The sequence below is a fragment of the Ziziphus jujuba genome, chromosome 4, assembly GCF_031755915.1.
Source record: "Ziziphus jujuba cultivar Dongzao chromosome 4, ASM3175591v1".
Classification (NCBI taxonomy): Eukaryota; Viridiplantae; Streptophyta; class Magnoliopsida; order Rosales; family Rhamnaceae; genus Ziziphus; species Ziziphus jujuba.
The window spans coordinates 12,684,207-12,707,599 of NC_083382.1; the positions used below are offsets into that span (position 1 = coordinate 12,684,207).

At 31.5% G+C, this 23,393-nt stretch overlaps 2 protein-coding genes across 3 annotated transcripts; both read left to right on the plus strand.

Annotated features, from left to right (window-relative positions):
- Nucleotides 1-2,753: 2,753 nt before the first annotated feature.
- Nucleotides 2,754-9,569, plus strand: LOC107416986 (heat shock protein 90-6, mitochondrial). Its single transcript, XM_016025538.4, has 20 exons — nt 2,754-3,031; nt 4,159-4,338; nt 4,426-4,499; nt 5,072-5,197; nt 5,311-5,404; nt 5,505-5,588; nt 5,707-5,850; nt 5,972-6,085; nt 6,189-6,248; nt 6,367-6,441; nt 6,536-6,640; nt 6,916-7,056; nt 7,158-7,250; nt 7,356-7,433; nt 7,861-8,115; nt 8,199-8,301; nt 8,455-8,629; nt 8,717-8,822; nt 8,907-8,996; nt 9,244-9,569. Exons 1-20 carry the CDS (start codon nt 2,924-2,926, stop codon nt 9,400-9,402), a joined length of 2,364 nt encoding a protein of 787 aa, XP_015881024.1. The 5' UTR covers nt 2,754-2,923; the 3' UTR covers nt 9,403-9,569.
- Nucleotides 9,570-11,304: 1,735 nt separating this feature from the next.
- LOC107417007 (OBERON-like protein) lies at nt 11,305-15,054 on the plus strand. 2 transcript variants are annotated; one of them, XM_016025564.4, is made up of 3 exons: nt 11,305-11,463; nt 12,459-13,616; nt 14,334-15,054. In XM_016025564.4, the coding sequence occupies exons 2-3, from the start codon at nt 12,482-12,484 to the stop codon at nt 14,945-14,947; spliced, it is 1,749 nt and encodes a 582-aa protein (XP_015881050.1). In that variant the 5' UTR covers nt 11,305-11,463; nt 12,459-12,481; the 3' UTR covers nt 14,948-15,054. The 2 variants fall into 2 exon arrangements, with proteins under 2 accessions (XP_015881050.1, XP_015881051.1); XM_016025565.4 differs by lacking the exon at nt 11,305-11,463 and adding an exon at nt 11,490-11,798.
- Nucleotides 15,055-23,393: the final 8,339 nt, after the last annotated feature.

Consider the following 23,393-nt stretch of genomic DNA (forward strand, 5'->3'; position numbering starts at 1 on the left):
ACTTTTTGTTTTGTAAAACACCAATTGCCTAACAAAACCATAAATCTCATAATGGTGCGAGAATAATTTCATCTGCTTCTCAATTTTTTTTTTTTTTTTTAATCTTTCAATTGGGAACATCATTGTATATTGTTTTCAGAAAAATAGATGAATTGCTGTAAATTTAACTTGATTAATACAAACAAAGCCCTTTATTATTATTATTATGATGATGATGATGATGATGAAGATGTTAATTTCGAGATGAGTCATGTCCCTTGGAAAAATTAAAATTTGGTAGGGCCATACGAGTCAACTACAAAAAGCATTTTTACACGACGTCAATTATTGATGTGAACTTGGACCTTACTTCGGAAACTGACCCAAAATGAATTTAGGAAGGCCCTGTTCATTGATACTTCCCAATTGGGTTTTAACTTTTCATTCTTTCCCTTTTTTTTTTTTTTTTTTTTTTTTTTGGGTGAATAACTTATCTTTCTCTTATGTATAATATATATACATAGAGAGAGAGAGAGAGAAAGATATACTGTATTAGTTCGTATCCATTAAGGAAAAGAAGGAAAAAAAAAAAAAAGACTTTATTAGTTCGTGTATCTATCTATAGTTGTACTTTAGCTTCTAAATATTTTTTCTGGCATTTTAATTGGCATTCTAATTCTTAAGTTTTGTTTTTAGAGTAATTTGGATCTTAAATTATTTTTCATTTACTTTTTAATAGTTTTGAGATGTACAATATACTTCATGCAACATGTAAAGGTCTAGTAGAGTTATTTAATTTTATAATTTCATTATTTTTAGGGTCAAATATATTTTATCCTTTTAAACTATAACACTTTTTATACATTGTTGTCTAAGTTTTAAAAAATCTTATATTATCAAATTTTTTTTTTTTGACACTTTAATCTAATTATGACATTTTGGTGATGAGTTTTATAAAATTAATCATATGTAACTAATGTTACTATATTATATAACAATTTTATTCGAATTTGTTTAATTTTTAACTAATATTTATGGCTTAATCTTGCAAAATTGAAGAATTGCATTAAAGTGACAAAAAACAATTATAACACTTGTTAAAGTTTAAGTGACAAAAGTATATTTAAGTGACAAAAGTATAAAAAGGTATAATAGTTTAGGAGATAAAGTGTATTTAACCCTTAATTTTATATTGCACAATGTGCAATGCATGTCTGAAAATCTGTTAAAAAAAATTTTAAAGATCAAAGTTTAATAAAAATTGAAGTTTAGAAATCAAAGTGCCATAAAAATAAAATGAACGATGAAAGTGTAAATATGGACAAATTCAAAGACTAACAAACTAATAACTTTTTATAAAATATGTATGTGTGTGTATATATATATATATATATATATATATAATAGGAAGTGCTCATTTTGGTGTGTTTAATTAATCCTTTTATCTAAAAATACTCTGAAAGAAAAATTAACTAAAATTATCCAATCTTTTTCCTAAAGAAAAATGAGAAAAAAAAAAAAAACTATCATCTGTATTTTTTGTAGAAATGGTCTATAATAAATCAACCTTCAAAATTTATTTTTGTAAAAATAAAAAAGTCTATTAGCTATATATTTGAATTATATTTAAAGTTGTAATTTAATTTTTTGAATTCTTTTTTTTTCTTTTGGGTTTTTAAACTTCAATTTTGAATACATTTTGATTTTTAAAATAATTTTTTTTTTAACAGGTTTGATATGTACACTGTACCAATGCCATCTCATAAAATTGTATAATCTCGTAATTGCATTGTTAGATTTGTTTTGGTTATTAATTTTTGTACAATATGTTTTATGTTTAAAAATTGTTAAAAATTAGATTGAAAATAAATTAAGGCCAAAGTATACTTAAAAATATAAAGTTTAAAATACCAAAATATTAAAAAAATATATATATAATTCTGAGAAGTTGTAGTTGTATTATCAAATGAACTTTAAATAATTTAATTATAAATTTATATTTTTATTCTATTTAAAATTACCATTAATGATATTTACTAATTAAATATATTTTTATTTAAAAATATAGAATTGAACATTTTAAATATTTTTAAAAATATATGATTAAACATCTTAAATATATTTAAAAGTATACAATTAAATATTTTTATATCTTAGATATATTTAGAAATATATGACTAAACATCTCAAATACATTTAGAAATATGTAACTGAACATCTTTATATAAGAACATATCAAATATGTTTAAAAATATGAGATTAAACATCTTAAATGTGTTAAAAAATATACAATCGAATATTTTTAGAGATGTTTACAATTTAAAAACTGAACAATCAACTAGTATACTAATTCATTATCTAAAAGTATTCTAACAAAAAATAAAACTTTGTAGAACTTTTATAACTATCAATTTTTTTTAAAATTTTTTTATGGAATTATATTTGATTCCCAAGCGATTTGAAAAAAAAAATATTTTAGTTAAGATTTTAAAAATTATGAATCTTTTACGTATTGAAATATAAAATTATTTTATATATTTAAATAATAATAATATGTGTTGATCGATTGTGTAGAGTTTTTTTTTGTCGAAATGGTGAAAAGGATTTAAAGTAAGAGTCACTGACCACTAAAAACACTTGCCAAAATTATCACACACGTGCAGACAGGTATATAGCGCGGATGACCGAACAATAATACCCAAAAAGTCCTCAAACACGCAAATCGCAACCTTCTAAAATGACCGAAATACCCAGAAACGCAATGGCCATTCACTCTCTCTCTCTCTCTCTCTCTCTCCAAATCTCCAGAAGCTTCCCAAACCCCTTTGTTATCAGTCACAAACCCCTACTACTAAAACCCTAAACCTCCCGGCCTCACAAAATAGTACTCTCAGGCTTACTCTTTCTCAATCTCTCTGCGTCTTCGCCGTACTCGTCGATCACCATGCACAGGCTTTCCAGGCGCTCCGCCGTCGCTCTTTTGAGCCGTGGCAGTTCACGTTTTCGGAACGCCGCGGCTCCTATCTCCACGTCCTCTCACCTCTTTAATTTGGTGCGCTCTCCATTTGCACATCTTTTATTTTATTTTTTTTTATCGTTTTTTCTCGTAAAATTTTTAGTCTAAAATTTTTTGGTTGTTAGAAATGCCAATTGTTTTTGCTGTTTTGTGATTGAAATCTTCGTGTATATGTATTTATTTTTTTGTAGCAGATTGAGATTGTTGGCCTTTTAATCGAATTACGTATCAGAGAATGATAAACCTATAGCTAAGTTATTGTTTCATGGACTTAAGAGTTTACTGGTTTATTTAATAATTAATCCCTTTTGATTTCTTTGTACTGAGTTTCCATTTTGTTGTCTGGGTACCTGAAATATTATGGAAAATTTATCTGTATATGACTAGGTGGTAAAGAGAGACATCAAACCCAGATGGTACTCGGCGATGACACTGGGAAGTGTCATTCTTCAACTGGGTTGAACTTTTTGGTCTAAATTTTGTGGTTGCGAAAAATGCTAATTGTTTTTTATTGTTTTGTGATTGAAATCCATGTTTCGAGATTGGAATCCATGTTTCGTGTATATGTATTTACTTTTTTGTAGCAGATTGTTGGCCTTTATGTCGAATTACGTATTAGAGAATATGATAAACCTATAGCTAAGTTATTGTTTCATGGACATAGAGTTTACTGGTTTATTTAATAATTAATCCCTAGTGGTTTATTTAATAAGTAATCCCTTTGATTATTTTTGCCAAGTTTCCATTTTTTTTATCTGGGTAGCTGAAATACTATGGAAAATATATTTACATAAGATTAGGTGGAAGAGAGAGACACCAAACCCAGATAGTACTCGGCAATAATCTCTGGGAAGTGTCATCCTTCTACCGAGTTGAACTTGTTTGTCTAAATTTTTGTGGTTGCTAAAAATGCTAATCGTTTTTGTTGTTGTGATTGAAATCCATGTTTCGTGTCTATTAAGTCATTTTTTTGTAGCAGATTTTTGGCCTTTTTATCAAATTACATATTAGAGAATATGATAAACCTATAGTTAATTTATTGTTTCATTGAAATGGAGTTTACTGGTTTATTTAATAGTTAATCCATTTTGATTATTTGTACCAAGTTTCCATTATGTTTCTGGGTTGCTGAAATTATGGAAAATATATCTGTGTATGAGTAGGCAGGAGAGAGAGACACCAAACCCAGATGGTACTCGGTGATTTCCGCTGGAAAGTGTCATTCTTCAACTCAGTTGAACTTGAATACTGGCCTATTTTTCAACAAGAGATATGAGTCAACTGCTGCTGCCTCTGATGCATCAAGCACAACACCAGCTGAGAGATATGAATATCAAGCTGAGGTATGGAACTTTTACTGTTGTACTAATTCCTTTAACCTTTTCTTGCAAGGCTCGATGGTTTCTTGACGTTTCCCCTTTCCTTGACAGGTCAGTCGCCTCATGGATCTCATTGTGAACAGCTTATATAGTAATAAAGAAGTTTTTCTCCGGGAGCTTATCAGGTGACCTTGTACTTTCATGTAATATGCAAGTGTTGTGTGCTTTTTCATGTTTGTTTGGCATTTTAATTTCTATGGTTGGTGAAAACTGGGGCATGAATTGTGAAAACTGCTACTGGAAGACAGAAGATCAGGGGATGCTACAATTTGATGATATTGTGTGTTCGAAAACTTATAATTATGGGCTTAAACTAATGATTGTGGATTATATTATAAGAGGGAATGTGTATGACATTCGTTAATGGTTTTCACATCCTTTGTTTATATACTTTGTTGCACTTGTGAAAGGAAATTATTCCTCTTGTATATAATTTATGTACAATGTAATCAGAATGTGGTACTCCCTTTTTCTGTGAGTTTGTGAATTATAGTCACTTAGACTTTTTATGCTGATGTGTTGGCCGAACACATGTGATTTATTTACTGTAATGTTGTGGTGTGATTTAAATATTGTTTCAAGAATAGATCTTTGAGTAATAAAAGAAAACTGCTTGGTTTGGTAGAATATAAATCTTAATTTGATATTATCTAGTTAGGAAGCATCTGACTTCCTAAATTTATGAACTTTTCCACAGCAATGCAAGTGATGCCTTGGACAAGCTGCGGTTTCTCAGTGTGTCAGAGCCTGAGCTTTTGAAGAATGCAGTTGATCTAGATATCAGAATCCAAACTGATAAAGACAATGGGATTGTAACTATCACGTAAGTTTACCAACTTGATTACAAATCGGTGAATGATCTTAATCGAACAGAAACTCTTCAATCTTTTTTTATTTTTATTTTCATATTTATTTTTATTTGTTTTTCCTGTGCAGTGATACTGGCATAGGTATGACTCGGCAAGAGCTTGTTGACTGTCTTGGAACTATTGCACAAAGTGGAACTGCAAAGTTCTTGAAAGCATTGAAGGTCTAGTATCAATCGGAAGAAGTATAAAAATTGTCTCAAATCATAGCCTATATGAGAGCTATTTATTGTATGTGCTAACAAACACTGTATGATTTGGCAGGATAGCAAGGATGCTGGTGGTGACACCAACTTGATTGGTCAGTTTGGTGTGGGTTTCTATTCAGCATTCCTAGTTTCTGAGCGTGTAAGTCCTTCAGTGAAAAAATTATGAATTCTATGTTTTTCTATAGCTTATGGTAATAACCTGTATGCAGAATTTTCTATTTTTGTGTATTTAGTTATTCAATGTTTCTTGCTTGTAGGTTGTTGTATCGACAAAGAGCCCAAAGTCTGACAAACAATATGTATGGGAAGGAGAGGCCAATACTAGCTCCTATACTATCCGGGAGGAGACAGACCCAGAGAAGCTCATTCCTAGAGGAACTCGTCTTACATTGTATCTCAAGGTCTGTTAATGAACTTCCTTTTAAGTAGCTTATGACTTTTGAGTTCTAATCTCCAAGCCAACTGAGTTGCATTTTTTTTTTTTTTTTTTTTGGTTTCTTATGTATTTTTTTTTTTTTTCAGAATGATGACAAAGGTTTTGCTCATCCAGAACGGATTCAGAGGCTTATCAAAAACTATTCCCAGTTTGTTTCTTTCCCTATATACACATGGCAGGAAAAGGGATACACAAAAGAGGTAATGGTACTTAATGCTATGTTTTCCTACTTTCGGTGCTTCTAGGTATTTCTCTTTTAAATTTGTCAAATTTTGTACATTATGATTATGAGGTTTCTTTCAGGTTGAGGTTGATGAGGATCCATCTGAAGCCAAAAAGGATGAACAAGATGAGAAAACTGAGGTACCACACGGATGGGCATGTTTAAATATATTTTCTTTTAATGTTGTCAACCATATAATCAATCTTAGATTTTAGAATGGCAGTTTTTCACAACTGATGTATCTCTTAACTATGGCAGAAAAAGAAGAAAACTAAGACTGTTGTTGAGAAGTATTGGGACTGGGAGCTCGCTAATGAGACCCAACCCATTTGGGTAAGCCTTAACATTTCTTATTTGTTATTTTGTTATGCTTTAAAAGTGACATTGCTATTAAGAAATATTGATGTAATTCTGTTGATATGTGCAGCTTCGCAATCCCAAGGAGGTCACCACAGAGGAATACAATGAATTCTACAAGAAAACTTTTAATGAATACTTGGATCCACTAGCATCTTCGCACTTTACAACAGAGGTAGATGTTATTACTTTTTGCATAGAGATAAAGGTTCCTTTGGCGTACTTTTTCATTCGCCTTCTATTCCCATTGTTTCATTTTGTCTGCTTTTTGTTTTGGAGTCTCTCGTCTAATTCTATGACAATCAAGGTGCCAAATTTTTGAATGTCAGTTATGATATAATCATGGCCTGATGCTTTTTGAAATAATGAAATGATATTGTTGCAAAACCTACTTTAGCATTATGGTCCCCGGTTGTTTTGGTCTTTAACTTGAAGATTTGGTTATGACAGGGTGAAGTTGAATTTAGGTCCATACTCTATGTGCCGTCTATCTCTTCAACGGCGAAGGATGACATAGTCAACCCCAAGACAAAAAATATTAGGCTTTATGTGAAAAGGGTGTTCATTTCAGATGATTTTGATGGAGAATTGGTAAATCTGATGCCTAGATTTTTATTTTTGTTATGAACAAGAGAAATGCGTGGTTTTAGGCAAAAAATTAAGTTTAATCATTCTTATTTTTGTTTGAATAGTTCCCTCGATATCTAAGCTTTGTCAAAGGTGTTGTGGACTCTAATGACCTTCCCCTCAATGTCTCACGTGAAATTCTTCAAGAGAGTCGTATTGTAAGTACATCTTGCAAACTTATCCTTATAATCATTTGTTGGTTCAAAGATTTGTTCTCCGTATCACTAGCTTTTTGTTTCACATGTTTTGTGGTCTGCTTGAAGGTACGGATTATGAGGAAGCGCTTGGTACGGAAGGCATTTGACATGATTCTGGGAATATCCATGAGTGAGAACAGAGAAGTACGTCTTTGCTTCTGAGATTATCTTTTCCTGCATTTAACTAATTAAGACACAGTATTCCAAGTCTTGGACCTGATTCTGTTTTCCTCTGGGTTAGGACGGTCTTTTAATTCTTCTTCCTGTCTGGACTCTGGACAGTTTAAATTCCATTGGCTTTGCCCTGCATTATGCTCTCTCTCTCTCTCTCTCTCTCTCTCTCTCTCTCTCTCACACACACACACACACACACACACACACACACACACACATGAGTGTGCTGATATCTTAATTGCTAGTTTTATAGCATGGGAATTCTTGTCACTCTTTTATATTATTTAACAGTTGTTATGATGATGTTACCAATCTTTGTGAACTGGTCTTCTGCTATTGGTAGATGGCCTTGTCACCTTTCTTTGTTCTTCACACTCGCTCTTTGGTGCTTGTTCAGGATTATGAAAAATTTTGGGATAATTTTGGCAAATACTTGAAACTGGGTTGCATTGAGGATCGTGAAAACCACAAGCGCATTGGTCCATTGCTTAGATTTTTCTCTTCCCAAAGTGAGGAAGAGATGATCAGCTTGGATGAATATGTTGAGAACATGAAAACTGACCAGAAGGACATCTATTATATTGCTGCTGACAGTGTTACAAGTGCAAAGAATACACCTTTCCTGGAGAGACTTCTTGAGAAGGATCTTGAAGTATGCTCACTTCTTCAAATAATTTAATAATGTTTTTGCTGTCGTTTCATGTGTATTCATGCATGAATGTGTTGTTGATGCAGGTCCTGTTCTTGGTTGATCCTATTGATGAGGTTGCTATCCAGAACCTGAAATCATACAAGGAGAAGAATTTTGTTGATATTAGCAAGGAAGACTTGGATTTAGGTAGTGAAACCTTAATTCTAATTAGTTTCAGTATTTTCAGATTTATATTGGCTGTTTTTGGTTGCTTTCTTTTTGGTGATGATTGCCGGTATTGTTGTCTACCCTAGGATGGTTATGAGAAATCTAATTGGGATGTGAATTGAACTCCTGTAGGTGATAAAAATGAGGAAAAAGAAAAGGAGATGAAGCAGGAATTTGGCCAAACTTGTGATTGGATTAAGAAACGCTTGGGGGACAGAGTTGCCAGTGTTCAAATCTCAAACCGTCTGAGCTCATCACCGTGTGTTCTTGTATCTGGGAAGTTCGGTTGGTCAGCCAACATGGAAAGGTAGGAGCTGGATCCTTATTGGTGATGCCAAATGATGCTTTTACAATTTCATAGGATATGTTTTGGATCTGATTGCAATTCTCACAGGCTGATGAAGGCACAGACTGTTGGTGATACTGCTAGTTTGGACTTCATGAGAGGCAGAAGAGTGTTTGAGATCAATGCTGAACACCCAATTATCAGAAACCTGGATGTACGGTGGACCAAACTGCCTTGTTACGGTAAATCCTGTGATACCTTGAACAATCTTCATTGATAGTTTGATTCTCACTTGCAGGCTGCATACAAGAGCAACCCGGATGATGAAGATGCTCTGAGAACAATCGATATTTTATATGACACAGCTTTGATTTCTAGTGGTTTTACGGTGAGTATCATTATCTCTCTGTATTTCTATGCACTTACTGAAACTACCCTAGTTCTACAGAGTTATAATGAATGTCATCCATATTTCTGAGTCCTAGTCTGCAAGATGAATTTGGACCTGACCTTCCTGTTGGACATGAAATCTGCTTCAAATTCTATTTTACACTTTTGAGTTTAGCTCCCACCGAGAAATTGAATGCACAGTCCACGGTATTTAGTTAATAAACCCCATATGTTACTTGATGCAGCCCGAAAATCCAGCAGAGCTTGGAGGCAAGATATATGAGATGATGGGTCGGGCTATTCAGGCGAAACAGTCGATGCCTGGTAATTTTCAGCAACCTCCCACCCCACAAACTTTAGAGGCTGAGGTGGTTGAGCCTGTCGAGGCTGGTAGTCAGAAATGAGGAGCTCAAAATTCTTCTTTTTTTTTTCTTTTTTTTTTTTTTTGGGTTAGTTTTAGTTTATCTTGTTTCTATATAATTATCCAACGGGTCCTGGTGCTTCCTTCATGAATGTTTGGAAACGCTTGTAATTTTGGAAAATAGATGAAGAAAGACTTTTACCTCGGTCCTCTCTTTTCTCTTTTTTCTTTTTTCTTTTTTTGGGGTAAAAAAGGGTTTTATGTTTATTTATTTTTATGCTATTTTTGTCCTTCATTGTTTATCTTCCACTCAATTGTGGTGTATAAATTTTGTTGGTTTGGGTATTTTTCAATTATACGAATGGCACTAAAACAATACTTCCGGGGTAATGTTATTAGAGGTATAATTTGGAGTTAAAAAAGGAGGATTCTATTTACAGTATAAAAAATGCAAACCACACCAGATGATATTTTCATTTTCTAAAAGACTCCTTAATAAAATGTCGAAACTATCCCTAAACAAAATAAAAATCTAACTTTAATGATATTTTTATTTTCATTAACCACACTCTATTTTGCAGAGATTTTACAAGCAGAGACACGAAAGAGACTGTTTGAATTTAAAAATTACACATTCGGTAAATTTGAAAACATAGGTTTTGGGGAGTTTTTTGGTGTGAAGTTAGGTGTTATCATACAAAAAACGTATGGGGACCTTGTTGAAAGCTTATGTTTCTTTTGACTTTCCCTTTGGCTGTGTAGTTGGAAGCTAATACTGCAGGGAATGATTTTTGGTAAAGAGATGCTCATACCCCGTTGAAAGATGTATATCTATCTACTATATATACATATATATATGGAAATTTTATGATGAAGACGGTCTGTATGAGGATCGCAGTATTAATGACGGTTTTTTATAGTATTAACGACGGTTTTTTAGAAAATCGTCACCAATACTATGAAAAACCGTCACCAATACTGTGATCCGCATGAGAACCGTCCGCATCATAAACGAACTGCATACATATATATATATATATATATATTTAAGTTTATTTTATTTTATTAAAGATAAAATAATAATATTTTATTAGTGTAGAAAATAAAAATCAGAATTAATATAAATGTATGTAAAGTAGAGTGTAATTAAATAATTTTTTATAATGCAAATCGAATCATCCAAAATGTTAAAATATGTCGTAGTTTATGAAGTAAAAATTATTATAATAACCCATGAGATTATTATGATTGTGGTTTTATGTTTGTCAATCCTCTAAATAATTTAGGAAAGTTATATATACCTGGTGATAAAAAAAAAAAATGCTATTTAATAAAATTTACGAATTAGAAAATTTTTCAGTTTATTCTATACCAAACCATTTTTTCAACTATATTACTGAAAAAGAAAAAAAAAACCATTTTTTCAACTATAATAATCCAAAAGTGGGTGATTAGTAAACGCAAATAGTTTTATCGAATTATATATAAAAAAAAAATTTTTCATTTTTTATTTTATATATATACATATATATATATATATATTTTTTTTAAATGAGGAAACTAGCCAGCAATTGCGCAGAAGGAGAAGAGAGACACGTCAGCCAGCAATTTTGGCAAAATAGTAGTTTATTAAAGAAGGAAACCATGAGCAGTAGTCAAAGCACTCCGCCTCTCGAAATTACAACTTTGTCCTCGACAAGTATTTCGGGGCGGTGGTGACAGGTCAGCACGTAATATAAAAACGTGGTGATCCGGTCAACCGCCAATGAAAGACCGGCTGAGCCGGTCATTCCCAGCGTTGAAAAATCCAGCCGTATACGGCTTGTCCGTTGTTGCTGACCAGTGGTGGACTTTTTTTTTGTTTTTTTTGTAAGTCTAGGGTTTTTGGCAGGTTAAATCTCCATTTCCGTGTTTCAAGGGCAAAACGGGAACAAAATCTCTTTTCTTTTTTCTTTCTTTCTTTTTTTTTTTTTTTTTTTTAAGTCTTTCTTTTTTGAAAAATTAAAATTCCCCAAATCTATTTCACAATGTTTTGCTTTTCATTTTCTGCTTGAATCGATCTACTTAGCTGGTTGGGGTGTCTCCTTGGGCTTCGTGTCCACCGGTGAGCTTTTCTTTCTAATCTCTCTCTCTCTCTCTTTCTCTCCCTCTTTGGGTTTTCTTGCTTTTGATTTTTTTCTTTTTTCTTTTTTCCTCTTTGTTTGCTGAGAAAACGGTGGAAAATGAAAATAGAATGTTTTGGTTCTTTTTTTTTTTTTCTTTTTTTATATTAAACTGATTGGAATTGAAATTAAGACGGCAGTCAAAGTGGAAGTAGCTTCTTGTTTTCTCTTTTAAGGAAGTTTGAGAGGCTGAGAAGCTAGATAGATTTGAAATTTTGGATTTTTATTTTTCCTGAGTTTATTTTCTGGGTATCAAGGAAAGATTCTTCAGGCGGAGGTACAACTTTAGAGTCATGTCATGCATCTTAACTTTGAGATCTACTAATTATGTTATATATATGTTAATTTTTATTTTTTATTTCTTGTCAATAAAAATTTCAAAGTGATTTTTTTTTCTTTTATTATTATGATTATTATTATTGTTCTTTTTTCATTATATGACCGTTGCTTGTGGTTGAATTTTATTGCTTCACTTCGTTAGCTGTGGCCGAGTATTTGTTGATCTACGTTCTTTTAAGTATTTTTCTTTTTGTTTAAAGTGAATTGTGAGTTTCACAATACGAATTATATAAAGTTATTACACTGGATTTTATATGAATTAACAGATGGATTAAGTTCTCAAGAAAATTACTGAAATGAATATATCTGGGAAATTTTATATGGAAAAATGATGAATTTGTGGGGTGCAGTGGATTGCTTTTTTCTCCCTGGAAATAACAGGTTTGGGAACTAGGTCTAGATGGAAAATTTGCAATGAATTTACTGTCAATATTCATAGAAATTATTGAATCCTTATGGAGCTCTATTGTATGGAAACAGTGCAAGGAAAATGATATGCTTTTGTTCCGCTTCATCTTGGGGCTAGATTTTGTTTGTCTAAGAGAAAATGTTATAGTAGTAGTAATGGTGCATAATGAATTACGTTCTTTACCTGCAGTTACAGAATAGCAGAATTGGTTGATGGGTACATCATCTGGTTCTAATATCCACCACCAGCCTTCATCGAAAATGCTACCCCCACGCCAGCAGCCGCGTCCTGGAGGCCTACAGACCTCTCTGTCTCTTGTCTCTTCAGATCCTCGGTTCTCCCCTGAGGAACCCAGATCAAATTCTGATCATATTCGTGAGTCCCCTACAGAGAGTGCCAGTTCTCGAGACACTTGGCCTACTGCTGATGCCATCATGGCAAAGAAGATAGAGAATGGGAAAATGGATAATGATTGCCCTGAGCAATCAGTTGTTCGGCGTGTTTCAAGTGCAGATAAGATATCACTCCGGGACATAGCAAGAGATAGGGTTGACGTAATATCTGAAAAAATGCATCGTTTACCTGATGAGTATCTAGAAGAAGTAAAGAACAACCTGCGGGTTATCCTTGATGGAAATGGTGGTACACAGCATAGAGAGGAATTTTTTATTTTGCAGAAGTATGTTCAGAATAGGGCTGATTTAACTGCTAAGACATTGATTAGGGCGCACAGGGTACAGCTTGAAATCCTTGTTGCAATTAACACAGGGATTTTGGCATTTTTGCATCCCAATGTCAGTCTTTCTCAGACCTCCCTCATTGAGGTTTTTGTTTACAAAAGATGCAGGAATATAGCATGCCAAAACCAGCTTCCAGCTGATGATTGTACCTGTGAGATTTGCACCAACAGAAATGGCTTCTGTAATCTTTGTATGTGTGTAATCTGTAATAAGTTTGATTTTGAAGTGAACACTTGCCGCTGGGTTGGCTGTGATTTGTGCTCTCATTGGACTCACACTGACTGTGCTATCCGTGATGGACTAATATGCATGGGTCCTTCAGTTAAAAGTGGAGCAGGTCCCAGTGAAATGCTTTTCAGATGCCGAGCTTGTAACCGGACATCTGAACTGCTAGGTTGGGTCAAAGATGTTTTCCAACACTGTGCGCCTGCCTGGGACCGGGATGCTCTGATGAGAGAACTTGATTTTGTAAGTAGGATCTTTCATGGGAGTGAAGACCCCCGGGGGCAGAAACTCTTCTGGAAGTGTGACGATCTAAAAGAAAATTTGAAAAATGGGGTTGTGGAGTCAACAGCAGCTTGCAGAGCGATACTAATATTCTTCCAAGGTATATTCTGTTGAACTATTAATTTGTGGAAAGTAAAATGTCTTTGGTTAAATGACTAATCTGGATCTCCATGTATATGCTCAAATGACCTCGTTGAAGTATGCATGTTTTCTCTTGACAGATTATATTTTTCTGTACATAGTTTTTTCTTGTTTTCTTCTTCGGCTGGCCCTGTATGTAGTTTAATTCATAGAAGTATGCATGTTTTCTCTTTATGTTGTCTGTAATTTCAATGGGGCTTATCACGGTCAGTGGCTTATACAGAGTTTAATTACATCCAAGATCAGGTTTTATTGAAGGAATATCCCTATAAATACTTTGTTATGGGCTTCCGAGGCCTCTCATGTTTTATTTCATATTTTGAAATCCAGATCTGTTGCCATAACTTGAATATTGGTTCTATATTATGGGACAGACTCAGGTTGGGGCAAGACCCACAGATCAAGGAATACTAGAGATCAAATGTAGGATACATAATGGTTGATTACTGGTTCTGAACTTTGAAGAATGTTAAAAAGCAGTAGATTGTATTGTAATATCTGTAAATCAATGTCCAAATTTAATTAAAGTATAAAATTAGTCAGAAACAATTTTGAAGTTGATAGAGGAGTATAATCTTTATTAGCTTTCAGATTTCTTTTCTCATCATGATTGTTTGCTGTCAGATATTTAGTATTGATTTCTTATTCCCTTATTTGTTGTATGTTCTTGATGAAGAGCTTGAGGTGGATTCACCAAAGAGCCTTGAAAATGGGGAAGGTGGACGACTAATAGCCCCTCAAGAGGCTTGTAATCGAATCGCTGAGGTGGTGAAGGAGGCTATAAGGAAGATGGAATTGGTAGCTGATGAGAAGATGAGAATGTACAAGAAAGCCCGTTTGGCTGTTGAGGCTTGTGACCGTGAACTCCAGGACAAGGCAAAGGAAGTGTCGGAACTAAAGCTAGACAGGCAGAAGAAGAAACTACAGATTGAAGAGCTGGAGAAAATTGTGAGGCTTAAACATGCAGAAGCTGATATGTTCCAACACAAGGCAGAGGAAGCAAAAAGGGAAGCGGAGAGGCTGCAGAGGATTGCTCTTGCTAAGTCGGACAAATCAGAAGAAGAATATGCTAGCAGTTACCTGAAACAGCGGATGAGTGAGGCTGAAGCTGAGAAGAATTATCTATTTGAGAAGTTAAAGCTTCAAGATAGTTCACGGGCATCGCAAAGCAGTGGTGGGGGTGATCCTTCACAGATGCTAATATATAACAAAGTGCATGATCTACTCTACAATGTCCCACCTAAGACAGAGGGCTCAAATGAACGCCTTCCATTCAGGAAGAATCCTTGAGGATTATATGCTTTTAATTTCTAGGATGTTTAATGTATGATTAACTATATCATTCCCAACTTCATTCTGTGCTGAACCTAATGTGAATGAAATGCCATCTTTGTTTATGACTCTAGTTTTCAAACAACATAAAAAGATAAAATATAGAGAACAGTATATATATATGGATTTTACTTTTGGAAACTATTTTTTCAACTTATAATGTAAAATATGTCGAAATGGCAGATGGGATTTGTTACTTTCCCAAATTTTTAGTAGGTAGGTCTTTCATTACATTACTGAGAGGTGTTTTCGGGTGGAACTAGTTTGATAATATATATTATAAGGAAATTTGGATACTCTGAACACAGTAAAGGGCACAAATGTCTCTAAACTTTTCCTCTTGACAAGCTGGGGTTTGCTTGAAGCTTTGATGTTGGAATCCAGTAGTCTAGTTGGAATTGGACAGCTTGGTGTGAAATCAAGTATTGGAAAAGATGGCAATTCCATGGTACTCTTGCAGGTCAGTTTGATTGATGAGATCACATTGCGCTGAATTATTATACAATACTGTTGTTTCTATGATTTTTTTTTCTTGTTTGATTTTGGGAAGTTGAATTCCCAGAAAATAATAATAATTTTTTGCTATTGGACTTTTCATACAGACCAATCTTGGTTTTAATTAATTCAAAGGATTTAGAAGAACTCAAAAATCAAATGCAGTCTAAATTATTTTGTTGGTGATGCCATCCTTCCCTAAAAAATAAAAATAATGCTTGTTGTCATGTCTTTTTTCCTATTCAGCTAAAAATAAAAAATAAAAAAAAGATAACATATTTTTCTTCAGTTTTTTTCCTTTGTTTCCCAAGCCAAACTTACAAACAATGAAAACGACAAAAGCATACCCATATCACATCCAAAAGCAGCTATCAATAACACAAGCATTCAAAACTGGTGGAGCAAGATCTCAAAACACAATCTCAGCCTTCTCTATCATACAAGATAAGCTCCATTTTTTATTAGCAAGATATGCCCCACAAAACAAACATAAACATTTTCTCATTTCTTATGACATGAAACTGGTCAAAATATTTAATTTTTTTTCTTTTATTTGACTGATTTTTTATTCTTTAAATTTTAGCTATGTTATCATATTAAAGAACCGTAGCTCAACCTTGTAGAAAATAAACCCAAATAATTTATATACTATAATAGCTACATGGTAAAAGTTTGTTTAATATGTTCAAAATAAGTTCCATACAAAACATTTTTTTAATTAATAAAAAAGAATTGTCTCATTATTTTTTTTATCATAAGTGATTGCTTTAATAAGGTCGCTAAGTACAAAAAAGGGTACCAAATTGGTTTGAAGACTTCCAACTTGTGACCCAAGAATAAGTCATATTTTGCAGGTCATACAGAAACTATAAAAAAGGGTTTCATAAACGTAAGGACAGAATTGAAGATTATGTGATCTTCAACAAAAAGATTTTATATTGAATCATCACTATCTACGCAGACCATGCCCTTTGCTTAGAATTTGGACCAAAAAGCTAACAACAAAAGCAATAAATCAAAGTAGAATGGTATTGATACTCAAATCTCTGTTCCCTTTTTCAATGTTTCAAATTTTTGTGATAATATTTTATGGAATTAAGCCAAACTAAATACTAGCTAGCTAGCTAGAATCTTTTGCCCCAAATTTGTCTAAGATCTAAGTCATTTATTCTCACTTTATTCATGGTAGGAATAAAATTTATAGCATATAAAAAGGATGAAAAATAATCCAAATCTCATAAAAAAAAAAATAACATTTATCACATTTTCACCCGTAGCATTACTTATGCACAAAATTGGTTTTATATACTTACCAAGGGATGATGAAAAAACAATATAATTTTAAAGTGGTTTTTTTTTTTTTTTTTGGGGGGGGTATTTATTTGGAATATTTTAAGATAATATTGTTAGATAGGCTCTTCTTCTTCTTCTTCTTCTTCTTTTTTTTTTTTTTTTTTCTTAACTTTTCTATTTTGTCTTTTAAGATAAAACATGGATAATAAGCCTCAAGACAAATCAATTCATGTGTTGTAAAAGCAGGTAGGTATGAAGTCATGTCTATGCCAAAATGGAAGCTGACTGAATTCTGAGACTCTGAAGAATTTTTATTTTTTATTTTTTATTTTTTAGGAAATTGGACTTCATTCCATCCTTGAATTTTTGATTGTGATGAATATCGTTAGGTGAACAGCCGTACATTATCATTAGCCATTCACATATTAAATTGTCATATCTAGTTGGTATTATTCTACAAGTTAAGCATGTTTACCGAAACAAAATATTCTATAAGTTATATACTTGCTTTTTTACCCCAAAAAAACAAGTCACACGATCCTGAGATTGCTTAGCTCTTTGATTTTTAGCTTTTCTTCCATAAGCAACTAGCTAGATAATAAGAAATGCTAAAAATATGAGACCAACTTTGATTTTTTTATGTTAAGAAAGCGATTGATGTCTAGATCAGTTCCTGAATTTAATTGAATATTGAAAATAATGCAAACAAATGTTCTTCATGAAATTAATTAAAAAACATTGACAAAAAATTTCTTTAACGTTTTTTCTTTTATTAAAAATGAAGTACTTGAATTTGGAGTCTTTGCTATAGAAAGTAGTAGTGGCTTTACTTGCAAATAAGAAGGCAATATAATTTTATTATTATAAAATTGAAAAAAAAAAAAAACACACTAAGATATTGATATTTAGAAATTCCTAAAATTATTGTAAAATTTAAATATTCCCAAAAAATAAAAAGAAAGTAGAAGAAATAATATATTTTCAAAACTATAATAAATGAAGGGAATTTTTTTTTTACAACAGTAAAGAAATAATTAACAATTAAAGTACAAGTAATTGAATTTTTTAAAATGAAAATTAGGACTATCGTAAACTAAGAGTTATTTGGTCGACTCTCCATATGAATACCTGCCATTATTGAAAGCTAAATACAAAGAGACAATTATTCAAAAAATTAAAAGAGTAATCGATTATTATTATAATTGTTATTATTAAACTATGAAATAATTATGTAGTATAATAATTTTTTGTCTCATTTGCTTTCAGATTAGGTGGCTATACATCAGACTTGGGTTGTAAGACATGGTATTTAATTTGTTTTGTCTAATGATTTGTAAGTTGTCAGTAGGTTTTGATTGGTCTTGGGCAACCAAAATTGAATCATACATGCATAAAGAAGTAATTATAAATAAACAATTGAAGGCAAATCATTGTCAAATAAACTTATAAACATATCATTAAATAATTCTAAGAAAATTATTAATTTTTATGGCTTAAACTCATTATAGAACCAAAAGGGACCCCAAAAAAAAAATTAAAAAAAAAATAAAAATTGCTATTTGTACAATAAGTAAGAATGAGAAACACAAAGGGTGGCAACAAATTACTATAATATTGTTAGTCAAATAAGCTTTATAAATATATTCATAAAAGCGGTACAACTCATTGAAAACAAAATTTGTTTGTTGTCTCATTAAAGGATTGTACTCAGGAAATGTCTTATAAAATGTAGTTTAAGAATTGGGGATCTAATTTATCATTTTTCTTTTTCCTACTTTCTTGAAGCACAAGGGTTGAATAAATTTTCATAATGTACTTTGATTGTATATATTAAATGTACTTGTCAATCATTCAAGAGAATATGTTTTAATTTAATTATCAAGTGTGAATATATATGCTCAATAAAACAGAGCTTTTTCCCACAAGCCCCCCTCCAAAATACTAAATAGTAATAATAATTTCAAAAGCATTTAAACTCCATTTTGGTTTGTGGTAAAGTTTAAAAGGTAGTTGTTTTCTAGTTAAAGCATTTAAACTCAATAAATAGATATCTTAAATTAACTTTTCAAAAAATATAGAAGTAACAGGTAAACTGAAAAACTATACCTTTTCAAAAGAGTCATATTTCCACCAACTTTAGTACAAACCGAATAGACGCTTAAACATTTAAAAAAATAAATACAAAAAATAAAATCCACCAAGTTACTGCAAAAGTTTTTCTCATAGCTAGCTAGCTAGCTAGCAAAATCCTTCATACACAGGGAGAGAAAGCTGCAATAAATATTAAGATTATGTGGTTCAAATTGAAATGGAAATCCAGAGTGATTGATAAGCATAGTATCAAAAACTTTTTCTCTTAAAATTTGAATGAAAGAACAAAATCTTATGGAATGTTCTGTGTTAGACTTTGGCACCCATTAAACTCCACTTTTACCTCTCCAAGCCCGCCCCCCCCCCCCAAAAAAAAAAAAAATTGGAGAAGATGAAGGCTTTTTTTATAGAGATAATATGCTCCACGTATCAAAGTGAACCAGACAAAGCAATGGTTACAGTGTATATATTTTTTTATTTGTTTATTTTTCCTACTCTAATCTTAAAGTGGATACTGTTTATAGTGGTGAAAGATATCTTTGCAACTTAAAATCTCAAAAAACTGAAAAGATAGCACTATTAATTATGTGTTATATATAGATCATGATGATTAATATTTATGGGACTGAAAAAGAATCTTTTTTCCCCCTCTACCCCACCATCAACTTCTTCACATGGCACACAAATTCTACAGTAACTCTTTTTATTATTGATTCAAGCATCATGATTATTTTTTTATTCGTTTATATTAAAAAAAAAATTATTATTATTTTTTTTCTTTTGGACCCAGATGGATTTTTAAGAGCAAATTTCATATGCTTCCAAGATCCGGTGACCCTTTTTCATTAAAAACTGTTACATCATATGAATTGTATATGAAGATTTCATAAAATTTATTTTAAGTATCATATAATTCTAAAACCATCTAATTATTTTTGAGATTTTAAGACTGTAAATGAAGAAACTATTGATCAAATCCATTTTACATAAGCTTATCTATTGGTTGTCTATTGGTTGCCACTTCTAGACGTTTGGTGTAGCGTTCTCTGTCTATTTGTGAGACGTCCAAAAAACATTTTCTATCAATATATATATTTTTTTATCATGTATTATTATTAGAAAAAAAAAATTCATTAAGATTGAAAAGGTGGGAATATATCTAGATTAAGATTTAAATTATGAACCTGAATATGTATTCTTAATGATATTACTATTTTAAGGTATATTAATTTTATATTTATAGTTAAAATTTTGGTTTTTTGTGGGGTAGAAAAAATAAAGGGGATGGAATTTCTCATTTTACTTTTGGCTATATGTCATTTTCTATGCTTGTAGTAGTGGGGCAGACTCAGAAAGGAAAAAGGTTGGTTATCTTCTTCTAGTGACCTTCTCTTAGGTAGCCAAAGGCAATTTATGGCTTTTTTCCAAGGGCTATTGGAATTGCTATGAGTAGTGGGACATGAAAGATATGGACAAAAAAAAAAAAAAAGTTATTATTGCATACATAAAAACAACAATAACTTCAATAATTTGGACTATTCTCCAACAGGCCAAAAAAAAAAAAAAAAGAGCCACAAGAGATTATGAAGCAGTACACCCAAAATAATTGCATAGTATTTATTTTGTACAATTATATAAGTTTATTAAAATTACATGTACGTAAATATTAATTGCCCATATAAATGTAGTTTGTAAACTACATATTAGGTAAAATCGTATTACCCAAGGAATATAGCTAAAAGGATTATAAAACTTGATATTTAGTGTAAAAATGAGAGGGGGAGAGAGAGAGAGAGATAGGGAAAGAAAAAAAAAAAACAAACGAGACAATTTGGCAACATTTTGACTTTTGAGATAACAAAATAGATTGTGCCAAATATAATTTGGTATTTGCAAGTAATAAAATCATAATATCATAATCAATAGGGTTAAAAAGCAGCTAGTTGTTGACCTAATTTATCTATCAATATTATATATTAAAAAATTAACAAAATATAAACATATAATAAATTTATAAATTCCAACAGACATAATATAGTTGGTTTTGATAAATAAAATTAATAAAAATATAAATATATATATATACACACACACACACACACACCATAGTTTAACGTTCTTACCAAGACAAAAACTCAAAAAGTCAAAATTGATGTTGGTATTGACTTGTTCCCTATGTGAGTAATTTTAGGTTGGGAAACAAAGAAGGGACAAACAATCTCATAATTTCATACAATACACACAACAACTCCCCCAAACAAAAAAAAAGAAAAAAAGAAGAAGATAAAATTACGAAAGCAACCCACTCTAACAGGGAAATGACATGTGCATGGGAGGAGAATGGAAGGGTAAGTTGGTAATTTCGGAAAAGGAAGTGAAGGAGGCGTAGAGCATGTGCTAGTGAGTGAGTGAGTGAGTGGTAAAAACTAAACCTGGTCCGTTGTCGGGTAGCGGAAAAAGAAGTTTTGATTGTGGGGTGGTGGGCCCAAGCTTCCTCTCAATCTCTCACTCTCTCTCTTTCTCTCTATGAAAAACAGCAACAGCGTTTTACAATTTACAGCCAGCACAAACAGTTTGAGGGACCCACATCCTCGCTGACGTGTCGACCTTCGATGCTTCCCCATTTGTTTTATTTTTTGTTTTATTATTATTTTTTAATGTGTTAAAAAAATATTAAAAAAAAGGGTAAGAAAAGATGGGAAGCGTGATTTGTCAGATGAAGCTGTCATGGGACCCACTTCATTTCGTCACGACCCCCCAGGCCGAGGATTTGGATTTTGGCGCCCACTGCTCCCTCTCAAGGCCATGTTTGTTTATCCTTTTCTTAGTTCCCATCTGACCTCCTTTATATTTTTGGTTTTTATTTTCTATTATTTTTGTCCATATGAATTTGGGAATGGAGATTTTTTAGCATTGGATTTCATACATGGAATTATAACTGATTAGATCAATGACATTTAACTTGTCCTAAAATAACTGTTTTATTGGGTGGTTAATATTCAATTTGATCCATTTCTAGTTTCAAAAATATATCATCTTCCATTTCAAAAGGTTTTTATTTATCTCTTTTATTGTTCATGCCCTTTTGAGTTTAATATCCATCCCTATTTGTTTGCATTGATATCTTCAAAACCTTGCGTAGATCTTGTTGGCATAAAACAAACTTTAGAGGCTAAAATGGAATTATATCTATTTTGTTTGACTTGGGATTAATTTTTCTTTTAATACAAAAGAAAAAAGTAAAATTAAAAAACAAAAACAAAAAAGAAAAAACACGAAGTGAATCCCTTCACTCCACACCACAACAAGAGGACCCAAAAAATAAAAATAAAAAAAAAAGCATAAGCTATTTGTTATTTCCTTTATTGTTTTTTAGTTTTTATTTTTCCCATAAAGTAGAAAAGGTTAAATCTTAATGAACTATTATTTATATCCCATCACTTTGCTTTATTCCCAGGGATTTTTCTCTACATTGTTGTTTTCGCTTGAGCCCAAAAAAGGGAAAAAAAAAAGTTTGTTTTTTCTTTTTTTAAATAAATAGTAAAAGGAGTATAGAATCAAATCAATATATAATTAAAAAGAATTTTATTTCATGGTGTAAACATGTAGTTGGCTATCTATGTGATATTATGGAAAAGAATGTTTTATCTCAAGTTAATTTAATTATATTATCAATATAATTAAAAAGAATTTTATTTCATGGTGTAAACATGTAGTTAGCTATCTATGTGATATTATGGAAAAGAATGTTTTATCTAAAATTAATTTAATTATATTATCTAAGGACAATAAAAGGTAAAAAGGTGCAATTGTTTAAGAAGATTACTTTACATGAAGAATAAATCAGTGATTGATTAATTCCAATTTGGATATAGCAATTATTAAGCTTACAATTTGTTGCTTAATGGTGGCCCATACAAAATTGAGCCACTTCTTACATGTACTTTGGTAGTTTCTATTACAATTATTAAAAAAAAAAAAAAAAAAGTAAATAAAAAGTTTCTAAAAAAGAAAATGCAATAAAGGATGAATGTGACTTTTTTTTTTTGGTGAAAGAGGTTGACTGTGATTTAGAAAGCATGTTCCTACAGATATATCATAGTATTTGTTAGAGTACTTAGCTTTCCCTCTCACCTTAATTTGACCATTCAATGGTTGGTGATAAATTTTTGAGTTGGAAACTATTAGGCTTGGGTGAACCATCATTAACCATGGTTACATATAATAATATTTTCGAGTCAACTTTCATTGAAGCTAACATTTAAGCAGCAAAAAAATTTAAAAAAATAGTGCTAAAATCATGTGAATTGGTGTCAAATATGTGTTACATAAAAAAATACTTTCTAAAATAGAATTATAAAAAAAATAAAAAAAAATACATTAATATTAAATAGAATCAATAAATATAATATAAATATTTAACTTTTTCAAATTTTCATATGATACAAACAGTAAACTTCTTTTAATTTTTATGCTATATAGATTATAATTCATACTTCCAATGCTTTAAGATCTAATATTCATC